At 41.4% G+C, this 15542-nt stretch overlaps 1 protein-coding gene across 7 annotated transcripts in view; it reads right to left on the reverse strand.

Annotated features, from left to right (window-relative positions):
- Positions 1 to 15542, reverse strand: part of IMMT (inner membrane mitochondrial protein) — a 144464-nt gene that overhangs the window by 14884 nt on the left and 114038 nt on the right. For 6 of the 7 annotated variants that reach the window (XM_029592774.1, XM_029592773.1, XM_029592772.1 and 3 more), the window contains 3 exons: positions 10882 to 11105; positions 7634 to 7765; positions 6619 to 6748 (listed from right to left, as the gene is read on the reverse strand). In XM_029592774.1, coding sequence (XP_029448634.1) covers positions 6619 to 6748; positions 7634 to 7765; positions 10882 to 11105 — 486 coding nt within the window. Of the gene's footprint in view, positions 1 to 6618; positions 6749 to 7633; positions 7766 to 10881; positions 11111 to 15542 lie in introns of all 7 variants that reach the window. The other variant, XM_029592769.1, reaches the window with a different exon arrangement.

A 15542-nucleotide genomic window follows, 5' to 3' on the forward strand; every position in this document is an offset into this window, starting at 1 on the left:
TGTCTGATTGTTATGGCAGTTTCAGCACTTGAAAGGGCACTGGGAGCTGGAGAGTTAACTGGGTAGACAGGTAAAGAGAAAGCGGGAGGATGTAAAGCTCCAATATGGGTAATAGGACACAGTGGGCGAGAATTGGTTTACCTGACTGGCTTTTGTTTAAAGGTATACACAGACTATGGAGGAATTAAAGTTGTGGACAGTAAGTGGATTTAATTTAGTAGAATCTTTTAGAAAGTTTGGTTTCATCAGCTTTCTCTGGCTAGCCAACTTTGAATTTGGGTAGAAGCTCATAATATTGGGTTTGCAAACACTCAGATATCCAGGGACATTCTGTAAGTCACTCAGAGTCCATTCAGCCCAGGCAGGCCAAAGACACGCAGAGGGTTCTGGGGATTTCCTTCTCCATTTTGGTTTTGTATTCAGGCATACTTCTCATTTCCCTCTTGTGCCACTTACAAATGGCAAAGTGGCACACCCAAGTACCAGTTCGGAGGACAGAACTGTATGAAGTCATTATGGCAAATGGGCTAAATGTGTAAGCTAAGCTAACCTTGTGTGTGTTATCCCTCTAGATCCCCCTAAAAGTAAATGAGACTAATAGGCAGACATGCACTCTTGAATTGACAAATAATAACAGCATAACTAAGTTTCACTAGGTAGCCATTAGCTCTATGATTGAGCAATAAGGGTACCTGCATTATAAAAAGGACCTAATTTATAATAGCAAGACCACATATGTTATTTTTCAGAGTCAAGTAATTACACAATAGTAGTGTAACAGGTAAAGGTAAGGAGAACAAAGAGATACTAGTATGAAAATATTATGTTTCTCATATAATACTAGGTATACTGGGCAAATCTTTACAAGGAATACTGTTATTGTAAACAACTACTCAGGATAATATTCATTACAATGGCAAGCAGGGATATAATCAATGCACGTTACCAGAAAAGTGAAGGACAGCATAAGGACTCATACTGTGTTGTGCATACATCCTGTGGGACAAGTTATAAAAGTGTTGCAAAAAATAAGACATGTTCTGGTCATAGACAGAAATAGGCTTAGGTGAACAGAAGTGTCACACTACCAGCGCACATCTGTGAGAGCTTGTGACTAAACTCTAGGTAAAGAAACCAATAGGTAGTGTTACAGGAAGATATGCTCAAAAAGGTATATAGGGAAAAATAGAAGGGGCTCACTAAATTCAAGAATATTGGGTACAGAAAAATACTTGTGCAGAAGCAGCAATAGAGCAGAATTTACCTCAAGGGAATATTTGATTTATACCAAGACATATCACACTGTCAATTGGCCAAATGGATATCTGTGGAGGCAAGCTGGCACCAGACAGGTGATGTCTATTCATAGAGTCACAAAGAAGAAACCACAGGGGAGCTTCAGGCACTATTCTCAGGAGTTTGTAATCCACACAGTTACAGACGTGTTGATTGTCTTGACCAGTAAGAATTTACCAGAACAAAGAAAGTCATGGGAAATTGGCTTCCCAGGATGTGTAGCCCATCAGGATAGTTAGCAATGATTTAATCATGCAGTTGACATCACAACTTATGTAAATGATCCTTTGGGCAGTCATGCAAGTCTCTAGAACCTTCTACCCTGTATTTGAATGTTATCTATAAAACAAGGATCACATTCTGTATACAAGGAGATGCTGGTCAGTTTGTAAGACAAACGGCACCCAGTACCCAGCATCTCCCGAGAACACTTATATTGATTAATAAAAATACATTATACTTTTACTGAGTCTAAGTGTTCTTGTGTCCCTGGCCATAAGCACAGAGTAAGTCTTACAGTTCCCATGTATCAGTAAATAAGAGGATCAGAACCTTTGGTACAACGACAACATTAGAGCAGCCAAACGGAAACTCAGAAAAAGAGAAATCATGGAGAAACAACACAACAACCACACTACTCAAAGCATACAGAGCACAACTAGCAGAATACAAAAAACTCATCCATAAAACAAAAATGACTTTTACACTAACAAAATAAACAAATACCAACATAACCCTAAGATGCTCTTCAACATAGTAAAAAGCCTAACCAAATCATCTTATGATGATCAGTCACAATCAACACCAAAGATCACTAGTAATGACTTCACAGATTTCTTTAATGAAAAAATCAAAATCCTCATAAAGAACAACCTAAAAAATCCTGGGTAGATGTCCTTTGGGAGGAGCCCCAGAGAGTCTGAGGCTTCAACTCTCCCAGATCTTTAAACACTTTTTTTTTTTTTTTTTTTTTTAACATCATCTCCAAAAAGCAACCACCCTAATAGGCAACTTGCTTAGATGCTGGGTCAGCCGATCAGTGCCATAACCAGTTTAGCCTCTTAGCCATCATCACATAGGCCACATTCTTAGCTGAAGTTCTAATAAGATCATATAAGGTATTAGATAAAAATGCTGCCCTGAATTCTAAATGGGCCAAGTCTCCGCGCGATAGCTGGGCTTCCTCTTTCCCTGACCCTTCAGAGAATTGCTGAATCCAGTGCAGACATACTCCGGCCATATATCCACCCAACACCACAGCCTATAATGCAAAACATGCAACACCAAAGACTGCTTGAGAACAGATTCAGTCTTTCTAGCCTGAGGATCCTTTAAGGGCATGTCTCTTTCTACAAGAATGGTAGTCTTCTGGGTGCCCACTGAGACCAAGGCATCCATGTCAAGCATGGAAAATAACCTATCCCTCTCTGCCAGAGGAAAAGGATAGAGCTCTGGTAATGCCTTTCTAATCTTAAGAGGTGACTCCCATTTTGGCATAATAGTGTCCTGAATGCCTTGATGTATCGGAAAAGCTTTCATAGGCTTCCTTAGATTTGAAAGGATAGGATTCCTTGCAGCAGCAGCTGCATGAACCTGTATCTACATAATCTCCAAAGCCTTTACTTCCTGGGTATTCAGAGGAAGTAGTTCCTCTTTCTGGACGCACCATACCACACAGTCTTCCACAGTTTAAGAGGTCCTGGAGAGGGAAGAAATAACTTCCCTCTCCAGGACCTCTTAAACCACTTAGAATTTCTTGTCCTTCACTAAGAACCCTGGTAGGAGATCTGCTCCTTAAGAAATCCTCTTGACAACTAGCCAACTTGGATCTTTTTTGCCAAGGGGCCCCCAAGAAGGGATCATAACAAAAGCCATACTAATGAACCCAGAGATGAAGATCCCCCGATGCCCATCCCAGCCTGCTCCTTCATAGCACAGAAACAGCAGTGCTGGAACAGCACAAACTCTGGAGAAAAATAACTTACACTGAAGATCCTCTAAGAACGGCTTAGGAAGAGTGGGATGGAACCATTTCTGCCAGAGGAAAGGTGCACCGACCCCCTCAAAATGGCCTCCCATCCACACCAAAATCACATCTCCCCCAGGACCCCCCATCCCCACTGAAACAGCCTCTAGATATGGCCCCAGCCTTCCTGTTTCCAGCTGTAGGAACCTCTATAGTATTAGAGCTGCCAAAGCCACGTTGTCCCAATTACAGTGGGAGCACAAGGAATTTGTGGCACTAATGCTGCCAGCTCCTGCAGCCCTCATCTCTTCCCCCACTTTGGCATACATGGGGAGGAACAGGCCACACATCCTATGGCACTGGAATCAGCCTGGAACAGAAAGAACTGGCCGGACACCTGCTATCCCACAGGCTTTTTAAAATAAATACTTTATTCAGACCTGAAAGGAAGGAGGCAGTGTCTCAAACAACTTCACCACCAGGAAGACAGAGGATCAGACTGGTTTCCTCAAGGGAGAGGAAGAGTACAGCCCCAGAACAATCACCTGCTTAGGCCTGAGCTTGACTGAAAGTGAATCAAGAAGGCTGAAATGCAGGAGAGATCTACATATCTACTGGCAAGGGGTTAAAAAAAACAACAAAAAACAAAACAACCACAGAGGTTTGGATTGGTCCGACTAGATAAGATATTTAGATTTAACTGTAAATATTCTGTTGCTACATGTCATCTCCTTGCCTGTAGCTCCACTAGAACAATATTCAGGTGTTTATTGTTCTTTTCTTTTTGTCTTCTCCGGGGCTTTCTATTGATATTGCTTTTCTTGGATTGTGTGTATATTTAGCTCAGCATCCTTAGTTATCCTTTTTTGGCTTGATTGGTTTGGAATGGGGAGGGGGAACCAATCTGATAAAACTTATTAGCATTTTTACATATATTATGTGTATGATGTACATTATTGTACTTATGGTTTATTTTTTATATTGTGTTGAAAACATGTTTTATGCTGTTGCTTTTTCTGACATCAATAAAAACAATTAAAAAAAAAAAGAATATTCAGGTGTTCTCAGGGACCTTTTACAGGAGTTATGGAGTGGAATAGCAGCTTAGTAATTAAGAGCAGCAGGCTGCAAATCAGGGAAGCCAAAGTTCAAATCCCACTGTTATTCTTTGTGACCTTGGGCAAGTCACTTCATCCTCCACTGCCCTCAGGAACAAAATTTAGGTTACACACCCTCTGGGAACAGGGAAAATGCCTACAGTATCTGAATGTAATCCACAATGAGGTTGTTGACCAGTCATGAAAGGCAGAATATAAATTAAAAAAAATAAATTTAAATTAAAGCTATGCCACAATCAAGCAGGCAATACAGGGAGGGCTGATAGTATTCACTAGCAAAGGGTTTCATTAAAACTTCTGGCAGCTTGATTTTGATCCTCTCTCTCTGGAGCACTAAAGGACGCCCTAAATATCATCCTTGTGCTACAAGGACTCAGGAAGGCTAGAAATACACAGGCCAATACAGTAAAGTGCGGCCGCGGTTACCTTGCTTCTAACCCGCTTTCTACTCACAATTTGGCCGCGTTAGTCCTACCTGTGATTCACTATCCCCTTTAACCCATCCTTACCGCCTTTTTAAATCAACGGGTAACACTTTCCGCCCGTGGCATGTATATGAGATGTAAACGATCAGATAAGCTATTCCCTCCCATACAGTAACGCATGCCCCGATTATCGCTTTTTTAACCTGCAGTTTTGCTGCATGTTTAACCTGCTAATTTACCGCCTACCCCTGCATTAGTGTGGAGCGTCAGGCAAGCCGAGATGAAATTTCATGGGCCACGGAGCAGCCCCAGCCAGCCCCGCTTCACTGCCTGACTCCCTCACTCCCCGGGACAAGACCAAAGTGAATCGGGCAAACTTTCCGCCAGCCCCCGCTCACCTGCCCTGGCCGCGTCCATCTCCCGCGTTGACAGCTCCGGAGCAGCCCCAGTCCTCTCTCCCCTCCTCCCGGGGACAGCCGGCGGCGAGAGCGGCTTCAGCAGCCCGGGGTGGATCGGGCGCTCCCCATGGCTCCCAGGATTCCTAGCGCATGCCATGACCTTGGATGTCCAGCCGGGCGCTCAGCTCACGGCGTGCGCTCATTACCTTTTAGAGAATAGGGAGCCATGGGGAGCGCCCAATCCGCCCCGGGCTGCTGAAGCCGCTCTCGCCGCCGGCTGTCCCCGGGAGGAGGGGAGAGAGGACTGGGGCTGCTCCGGAGCTGTCAGTGCGGGAGATGGACGCGGCCAGGGCAGGTGAGCGGGGGCTGGCGGAAAGTTTGCCCGATTCACTTTGGACTTGTCCCAGGGAGTTAGGGGGTCAGGCAGTGAAGCAGGGCTGGCTGGGGCTGCTCCGGAGCTGTCAGCGCGGGAGATGGACGCGGCCAGGGCAGGTGAACGGGGGCTCGCGGAAAGTTTGGGGGGAGTTAGGGGGTCAGTCAGCCCTTCTCCTGTATCCACTTCCTGGTACCTGTCATTTCAAATGTCATTTGAAATGACAGGTACCAGTGCACCCAGGTTACTGTATAGGTGCTGTATAAGCGCCTATACAGTAAAATGGATTGCGCTTCATGGATGCTTCTTGGACGCGGCTGGCATTTGCATGCCATTTAAATACTGTATCGAGCGATATGTCATCCGAACTGTTGCGTGCGGCAAACGCGGGTGCGCCCAGCACTGCCGCACTCTTTCTACCGCGTCCGTACTGTATCGGCCTGACAGATAGCAACAGTAGATTAGCTGCAGCCCAAGAACTGCCAAGCAAGTCCATATGAAAAGAATTACTAAGTTCATGTCGTAAAAATGTGGAATTTAAAAGTTTAGATCAGATTTCACTAATTCTCCTCCTCTCCCCCAAAACAAAACCACTCTCCAAAAGTGAAGTTAAAGTATTTTTGCCATATAATTGTGTTTTTCAAAGTCAAGACACTAATTTTTATCCTCACTTGTGGCACTAATGCTGCCAGCTTCTGCAGCCCTCACATCTCTTCCCCCACTTTGGCATACATGGGGAGGAACAGGCCACTCATCCTATGCTGTGGTGCTGTTTTATTTCCATAAATTCTTAGACTGTGATTAAGTATTGTTCTATGTTAGATTTTGTGTTTATTTATGATGTAAAATTGTAATTTGCTTAGAATTGTAGTTTGATGGGCTGTAAGTGTTTTAAATAAATAAATAGCAAGTTCTGACCACAAAATGACAATCATCTCATTGTCTGAGCTGGAGAAGTGTATGGGAAGACTGGATGAGTTGAATGGTCTTCATCTACCATCATGGGTTTTTTTTTTGTTACTTTTTTTTTTTTTAAGCTTACCTTCAACAGCTTGTTCAATTCCCTTCAGTCGGGCATAGGCTGTGTTTATATCCAATGTGAAGTTGTCAAGTTGTTCCTGAGAAAGACGTCGAAACTGCATTTCCTGCTCGGATAGTTTATCAGTCAATTGCTGTGAATATTAAAGTGACAATTCCTATTGAAAGTCAGAATGAATTTTTCCAACATTTACAAATACCATGAAATAGTTTACATTGTGTTGGACAGGATTTCCCAATTCTCACCAGTGGCTCTCACACTAGGGGGAAGAGGGACACAAGATGTGCTGTCTGATGTAACCTACTGCAACCCATTGCAATTTTGAAAGCCAATTTAACCTTTCCTGGTGTGTGTGTGGGGTCCTAAGTGTATTATAGAAAAGAAAAAGGGACATATTCAAGAAAAACAATGACTTAGGCAAAAATACTATGGTAAAGTAGCTATTATGGTGCAAGTCAGGCTTTCCCAAATGTATTTTTGACAGCAGGAAGAGAGTATAGTACCAAATATGCTAATTCTTGCAGCTTCCCAGTAATGCCCTTAAGCTTCTAGAAATCAGCCATGTTACTCATATTGGTTATGACATGAAATATCACCACACTGCATGAACCAATCAAATCCTATTTGATACTGGGTAAGTTGCGACACTGTTCTAGACATTCATGCTTCCAAAAGCTTCTGGTGCGCTGCAGAACACCTTGGGAGAATTTCCATAAAGACAACACAGCAGTAAATATTTTTAACTAACACAAAGCATTATTACTTGCTCTGTATAGTAATGAAATAGCTTTGAAATAGCTCTGGCCCCCTCAATGCTTCTGTTGGCCATATTTGTAATTTTGTAGAAGATGTTTTAACGAAAGGCATTTTTTCTACACTTTTAAATACAGGAAAACAAAGTATTTCTATGGTCTCTGAGAGGCATCCTTAGTAGTAAAACAAAGCCTTTGAAACAAATGTGCTGCTTGGGGAGTGGCCGAGGCCTGGCCTACTCTGCACATCCTGCCATGAGTCTCACCAGCTGGAACTCTGACTTCAGATCCTGTTCTTGGATGTTAAGTACATCTCGTAAGTGATCAGTGTGGGCAGCAGCCTGCCTGCGTAGCTGTGTTCTCATTTCTGCCTCCATAATGTCTCGCATCTCTTCAACCTGCAAGTAACCAATACATTACCATGCCACATATATAGGAACAAGGACAATTCTTCCCATCAATCCAGTAAAAATGGTTTTCTTGAGCAAATATTAGTTCTGAGCTTTAGCAGTGATCAGCATATTCAATTCTAATTTGTCTGCTTGAGCATGAGCACATCTGTGTGTGTCAAAGTTTACTAAAAAGCAAAAAGAAAGCAAGGAAATAGAAATTGAAGCATACATATTTAACTATTTCTATAAAGAAAATTCTATTTAATCCATATACATACACACATACATTATTTTCTTTATTTAAAATAATGTATAAACCCTCTTTCCCAGCCAAAATTGGTTATCCAAAGTGGTGTAAAACAATGGAAATGTTTCAGTGGTGTATTGGGGTGGGGCGGGGCCAGTGGAGTGTGCATGTGCCCTTGCCAAGGAACATACCCAGCCGGCCTCTCAGCCGCTCCACCAAGAAGCACCTTCAGCTAAACCACAAACAGAATTGCTCCCACCCACACAGCCAGAAGACACTGGAGGGAGAACTGGAGGTCCAGGCTGAAAGATCAGGCATCAGCCTCCCACCTGCACAGCTGTAAGATCATGGAGGGAAAACCAGCAATGCAGGTTGATAGGTTTATCTGATGTTGGTATGAGGGCCTATGGACATAAACAATTTTGATGACTGTCGTACCACGCAAACCACAGCAGTAGTAAGAGTCAGGTGGTTGAATTGAGGAGGGCCACAGAGGGCTGTGGTTGGGCTGGGGAGGAGAGGAGAGACCAGGCTGGGTAGAGGATGGATGAAATATCCTCCCAACAGAATTTTCAAATGGATGACAGCTAGTTTGATATATTACTTATAAAAAAAAAATGAAAATGAAAAGTAGCTATTCCTCTAGACTAGGATGTAAGTTCTGCATCTTCTAATTTTCTCAGAGTCCTAACTCAATGCACCTGAGTTTCTACAGAAGCATCTCTTGAAAGAGACAAAAAAGAAATTGCTGCTGGGAAGACTAGATGAGCCTTTTCTGCACTTATTACCTATGGTTCAAATGAAACAGATAAACCACTTTTGGGAGAAATGGAGAATGAGTTTTTAAGAACTACTCTATTGTGAAAGAACTGAATACAGATAATAGAAAGACCAGGGGGCACTCCATGAAGTTAGCATGTAGCACATTTAAAACTAATCAGAGAAAGTTCTTTTTCACTCAACGCACAATTAAACTCTGGAATTTGTTGCCAGAGGATGTGGTTAGTGCAGTTAGTATAGCTGTGTTTAAAAAAGGACTGGATAAGTTCTTGGAGGAGAAGTCCATTACCTGCTATTAATTAAGTTGACTTATAAAATAGCCACTGCTATTACTAGCAACAGTAACATGGAACAGACTTAGTTTTGGGGTATTTGCCAGGTTCTTATGGCCTGGATTGGCCACTGTTGGAAACAGGATGCTGGGCTTGATGGACCTTTGGTCTGACCCAGTATGACATGTTCTTATGTTCTTATGAGACTGGTGCTTCTAATTCACTTATTTGCTACATTCAGATATTAAGGTAATGAAGAACCTTGTAGTGGAGGTTTCAGATGTGAGAGACCTTTCATGAATTTGGCTGGTGGGAAACAGGAATACCTTACAAATTCTCATGGCGTGCTGCTACAGAACTAACGTGAGCTCTGAGTTAGATAGACTTAATAGATATTCAAGCAAAAGAGGAACAGAATACTTAAAACCACTTCCACCTGAATTTTGGGCACCAGATAATAAATCTTTTCAATTTAAAGTTGTAGGATCGTCTGGTAGAGTACTTTCTTGAAGCAAGGAAAAGTTTCTTTATGCCAGTAGATAACTGTATGGATGAAATCAGTTGATTTTCCAATTTCTAAGCTATTTCTCTTTTGCATGTTGTAATTCTCTTTTAACCACTTCTGTGTTAGTTTGTACATGTGATTATTAAAGTGTCATGCCAATACGGTTTCCTAAATTTGAACAGTCTCCTGGTTCCTACTAGAGCCTAAAATATCTGGTTAAAAGCATTACTTAATATGGCTTCTTTGGAGAAACTACTTGATAAAAATGCTCTCACTTTTTCCAAAAGTATGTTTTCCTTTGCTCTATATACTGAGAATATAAAGAATTTATCTGGGTGGTACAGAGGATTCATGGTCATTTTTTATCCAGGTCAGGATGAAAAAAGGAGAACCCTGATGAAGATTTGTAAGTTCCCTCAGGCAGACTTCAGCCATTTCAGCAGCAGATATGTTTAGCTTGGTGAGCGTTTGAAAAAGATCTGATCATGGCCCTCTTCATCACATTAAATGTTGTGGCTGCTCTATGGCTTCCAGTCCATATCTGTTCAATTTACTGGTTACTCCTTGCCTATTTAAACGTGGCTCTGTATACAAGTTGTTGGAATTATAAGCTGTCTACTGTCCTCCCAGACGCAGCCTTCTGGTGAAACATGGAGTCCGTGTCGGGGGACCCGGCTGAAAACTGTTTATACCCTTGATGGATGAGCAATGGAGTTGCCATATTGAATGAATGTCAAAAAAAAATTTGAAATACTATTTTTCTTATAAATCTACCCACGCTTTGGACCTTATTTATTATTTTGCATCTCCTTTGGTGTGTGGATATTTATTATTTGGAGTGCAATTTTCCTGCTCCTTTTTTTTTTGGTTTTACTATTATATTATAAACACAGTCACTGTACAGTATACCCATAACACAAACGTGAACACAGGATGAGTTCTTTATGGAATGACATTAGACTATCTGTTAAGAACTATTATTTCTATTTCAGTTTGGGTTACACCTTTCTATGTAGAGAAAATCCTGTATTCAATGCATATTACGTGATTCTCATAACATCAGCTACAAAGAGATCACGTTTGGAATTTCAATTTCCATCCTCCCCCTGCTGTAACTGAATGCACATAACTGATTTTTTCCCATTAAATACACTACATAGGAGCAGGAAGTCAGAGTAATCCCACACAGGCAATCTGAAAGACTTCATTTTACACAGCAATCTTATCACCAAAGAGACAGTTTAAGGTCTTTCACATTGTTAGCAGCATAACTCAGCCAGCATAGTATACCATCTTACTGGTAGCCATTTTGCAGTACCTTTTTGTCCTGCTGTATGCTAATTTCTGATCTGTAATGTTCCAGTGCTTTTGCCACTGAAGATTCCAGTGCTCTTTTATCTTCCAGCTTTTGATTTTCCAGGGCTGTCTCTATGTGTTGCTTTTCTCTAACTCGCTGTTCTGCAAGTTCCTTGTTTAACTGGTCAATCCGGCGATGAGCATGGGCAATGAGGGAATTCAAGTCATCTGTGGTCAGCTGGCCAGCTAAAGATAACAGGACAAGTCAAAAATCTAGCAGTCAGAATCAAACTGCACCCACTAGCATTTTCAGAAAACAGCCTCTCCCCTTCTAAATAAGAGAAATGAATAATCAGTAATCTAGCACAATCTGAAGAGGGATCTAAGAGGGTCTCCAAATCTCATGTTTGTATGCCCTCAAAGTTCTCACAACCCTACTAAAACTCCAGACTAGTACAATCAAAGCCTCCCTGGCACGTTTATTAAAATTAGAAAATGCTAATAGCTTTACTTTTAGCTTAGCAAAAATAAAAAAAGGTACAAGCACACATTTAGAGGACATTCAAGTCTGGAAACATTGAAAGGGCTGATATTTGTTGACAACGTCCTGCAGCATAACTATACAAAGTGAAGCAGTAGGGTTGACCGATGCAGTGATGCTTCACCAAAACTCAAGCATGACACACCAAGACTAATGCCTTCAACACTGTCCAAGGTGTGAAAAACACACAGCAAAAAGCTGAATACACAAAAGAGACATAGTACATTAAAGATACCAACATCCTCCTTTCCAAAAACATCTCTTCCCCTTAAGATTCCTTTAAGAATTAAAAGTATGACTAATGAAGTCCCATTTTTCCTTGCTTTGCAAAAATACTCAAGTTTTAGAAAACTATGAGCTTCTTGATGTGAGACTCAATGTGACAACATCATTATGCTGAACTACTGGCTAGCATTTTGAGAGCTTTGCACTGTAAAGGGTCTTACCTCACAAATCAGTACTTGGGAAAATGCCTAGAGACATAGCAAATTATGCATCCAAACATTAAGTTTTGGCCAGATATGGGTCAAAATCGCAATTTATGACCATGAATCTTGCTCATAATCCAAATATTTGTCCATGGGCATGCTTTATTTCATCATGATTATGATTGCAATAGCTTAAAAAATATTTTTAAAAAATGGCAGGCCCTTAACATACATACTAAATTTTCACTTTAATACTAATTTCCACTACAATCACATACAATCATTTACAGCAATAAAAATGTTTCTTATTTTATAGCTCATGAGATCACACAAGCCATCTGGTAAGCTCAACCTGAGCCAAGATATCCTACAACATAAAACTTAAACCAATCACTAATGGTGACAAGTAATTTTTCCCAGCTTGTATATATAAAAGTAGCCCTGGAAGAAAGACTTCAGCTGGTCATAGAAGAAGTTATCCTATGTAACCCTGACATCCAGACCATTAGTTCTCAGCAGACTCTCATCCTTTCACATTTGCAAAGCAGATGACAGGAGCACCAATTATCATTATTTAAATTGCAGAAGAGGTATTTAATAAGTACAATTTAGCACTGATTTAAAAACATAGATATACATTTTTATATAGAGAAAATGTAATTTTTTTTTAAACTTTCTTCCCATCTACTAGTGCACCTCATCTCTAGCACCTACTCACCATAATCAGCTGTACATCTATGAAGGGGGGGAAAGTAATAGCGCCAATTTATCTCAACTTCACTTTTTACTCACCTTTCATTTAATCCAAAAGGAAAGTATACATTAACTGACAGGTTAACTGCACACAAGTATCTGGGAGCAGTTGCCATCATTCAGAGCTACATTATTAAAATTCTATACTCAGGTATGCTTCTTGCTGTGGCTCAGAAAGTTAATTACTAGATATAGCAAACAAAAAAAAATGTTCAACAAGGATAACTTTCATGGTTTGTGCCCAAGAGAAGAATCAATGTTGTATCAAGACAGCATGTTTGCTTACTATAAACTGTGTTTTCTGTAGCTAGCAGAATTAATTGCCCATTATATATGGGTCATGTCATCTTGTGGCACCAAACTTGTCTCTCTCCAAGCTGTAGAACTTTGAGCTCTTACAGAGCATGTGTGGGAGTTCCCACACAGGTGTTTCCTCATAAGCCTCCTGTCAGTAGCAGAGCCTAATTCAGCTTTGGAGTCAACTTTCTAGGGAGGTGGGCAGGCATTCCATGGCTAAGTCATCCTGCTACCCACAGAACACACCATGGAGAATGGTCTACAGCAAGAACAGATTTTGCAAAACTGCTTGTCCAAATTTTCTAGTAGTCTTTGAAATGTTATCAAAACATTGCAGTTTTGCAGATATCTTTGATGGGTACTTCTTGAAGATGAGCAACAGGGGAAGCCATAAGCTTGTACTTGATGACCTTCGACAGTCTGTAAGTTGAAGTCCTGCTAGATCATAGCAGTCATGGATGCCATCGGCTATCCAATTAGATAAAGTCCATTTGGAGACTGATATTCCAAAGTGGTTAGCAACCTATGAGACGAAAAGCTGGTTAGCTTGATGAGGCAGAGTATGTCTTTTGTAATATGCCAAGGTCCATTTCTAGTCCACCCTCATACACATGGAGCCTTGGAAAGAAGGAAGGAAGTACAACACATTAATTCATATGGAATGCTGAGACTATTTTTGGTAGAAACTTTGGGTGGATCCATAGAATCATCCTATTATAGAACTGTAAGTTTGGAGGGTAGCAGACAAGAGCCTTGAGTTTGCTAACTCTTCTGGCCAAGGTGACAGCAATGAAGTAGTACACTTTCCAGACAAGAACATTAAAGGCACAAATTCCAATGGTTCAAAAGGAGGCTTCATGAATTGATAGAGGACTCACACTGCGAAACCACAGAACAGGAGGCTTCTGTATCAGGAGTTTGAAGTGCCAGAGTCCTTTCATAAAATGAGACAAGCGGATATGTGGAGACTGGTTTGTTGTCCAACAAGATGTAGTAAGTTGCAATAACTCAGATGTATTCTTACTGAGGCAGTGGAGAAGCCTGAATTAGAGAGCGAGATGAAGCAAGTACTGTAAAAGGCTCACACAAAAAAGGACCTGAATCATGTTGTTGGCACCAGATGGAAAATCTTTTCCATCTGAAGGCATAGCTTTTTCTTGTTGAAGGGGTTCTAGAGGAAACCAATAAGTCTTCGATCTCTGATGGCAAATAAAGATTGGCTATCACCGAGTGCTCAAAATCCAAGCTGTGAGGCTGAGGTGTGAATGTCCCATTTTTGAGTTAGAAGAGCAGGGTCTGACCCTAGAGATATGGGAGGACTGCTGGAAAGCTCGACGAGATATACATACCAAATTTGTCTGGGGCACACCAGCACTGAGGATTAGGCAGACGTGTTACAAAGAACTTTCTTGGCAATGAGTGATATCAGTGGAAAAGCACACATGAGGCTTTGGCCCCAGTCAAGAAGGAAAGTGTCTTGTGCTAGTCTGCGATCACTTGGTAGAATGGAGCAAAACTGATTTAATTTTGTGTTTTGCTGTGATGCAAACAGGTTCACTGTTGGTAGACCCAAGAAGTCTAAACAGTTTGTCTGCAAACGATTGTTGCAGAGACCACCTGTGTGGACAAAACACCCTGCTGAGATGATCCACTAGAGTGTTGGAGACACCCAGCAGATAAGTTGCCTGAAGGATCGTTTGACGTCTTCCTGCCCAGGTCCAGTTTTTCAGTGTTTCCAGAGAAGCCATGATCCTGTTCCTCCCTGCTTGTTGACTTAAAACATGTCAACTTGATTGTCTATTTGAATTAAGAAGCTTTTACTGCAGAGGAGATGCATAAATGTGGTGAGAGCATGCCATATCGCTCTTAATTCCAGATTGATTGATTTGGAAGAGAGATTTGTGTGAAGACCAAAGATCCTGGTTATGGAAGAGACCTACATGGGCTCTCCAAACTCTGGTTAAGGCATCTGTTGTAAGGAAAAACTGATGGGGATACAAATGTTGTGGAGCATCATCCTGAAGCACATAAGGACATAACCACCATTACAATTCCCTTGCCATCGGTGGTGTGATTTATTCTACTGAAGACAGAGATTGAGTGAGTTGATCCCACTGAGATCAAAGAGTCCACTGAAGATAAATAACCTGCATTCACACGTGTTCTCACACCTATTCATTAGTAGCTCAAAGAAAATTAAATACGAGTACTATTGGTAGTTCCCTGTCCCCAGTAGGCTCTCAATCTAAATTTGTACTTGAGGTAATGGAGAGTGACATGACTTGCTCAAAGTCACAAGGAGCAGCAGTAGGATTTGAACCCTGGTTTCCCTGATTCTTAGCCCTCTACTCTAACCACTAGGCTATTCATGGACGGTTGCCACTATATGACCAAGTATTATAAGAAGCTTCCTGGTAGAGGACATCAAATTGGCAAGTTGCGTTTGGATGAGCAAGATCATGGTTGATCTCAGATTGATGGGCAGGAATGCTTTCTGAAGCAAGGAGTCTATGTAGGCCTTTATGAGTGTACTCTAGGCTGGACTTCTTGAAGCTGATGAGATATCCTAAGCTCTGAAGAAGACAGATGGTCTTGCCCAGAGTGAACTGTTTCTTGAGAACTTGCCATGATCAGCCAATTGTCCAGGTATAGAAAACCTTGAAT

The sequence above is a fragment of the Rhinatrema bivittatum genome, chromosome 1 (assembly GCF_901001135.1).
Source record: "Rhinatrema bivittatum chromosome 1, aRhiBiv1.1, whole genome shotgun sequence".
Lineage (NCBI taxonomy): Eukaryota > Metazoa > Chordata > Amphibia > Gymnophiona > Rhinatrematidae > Rhinatrema > Rhinatrema bivittatum.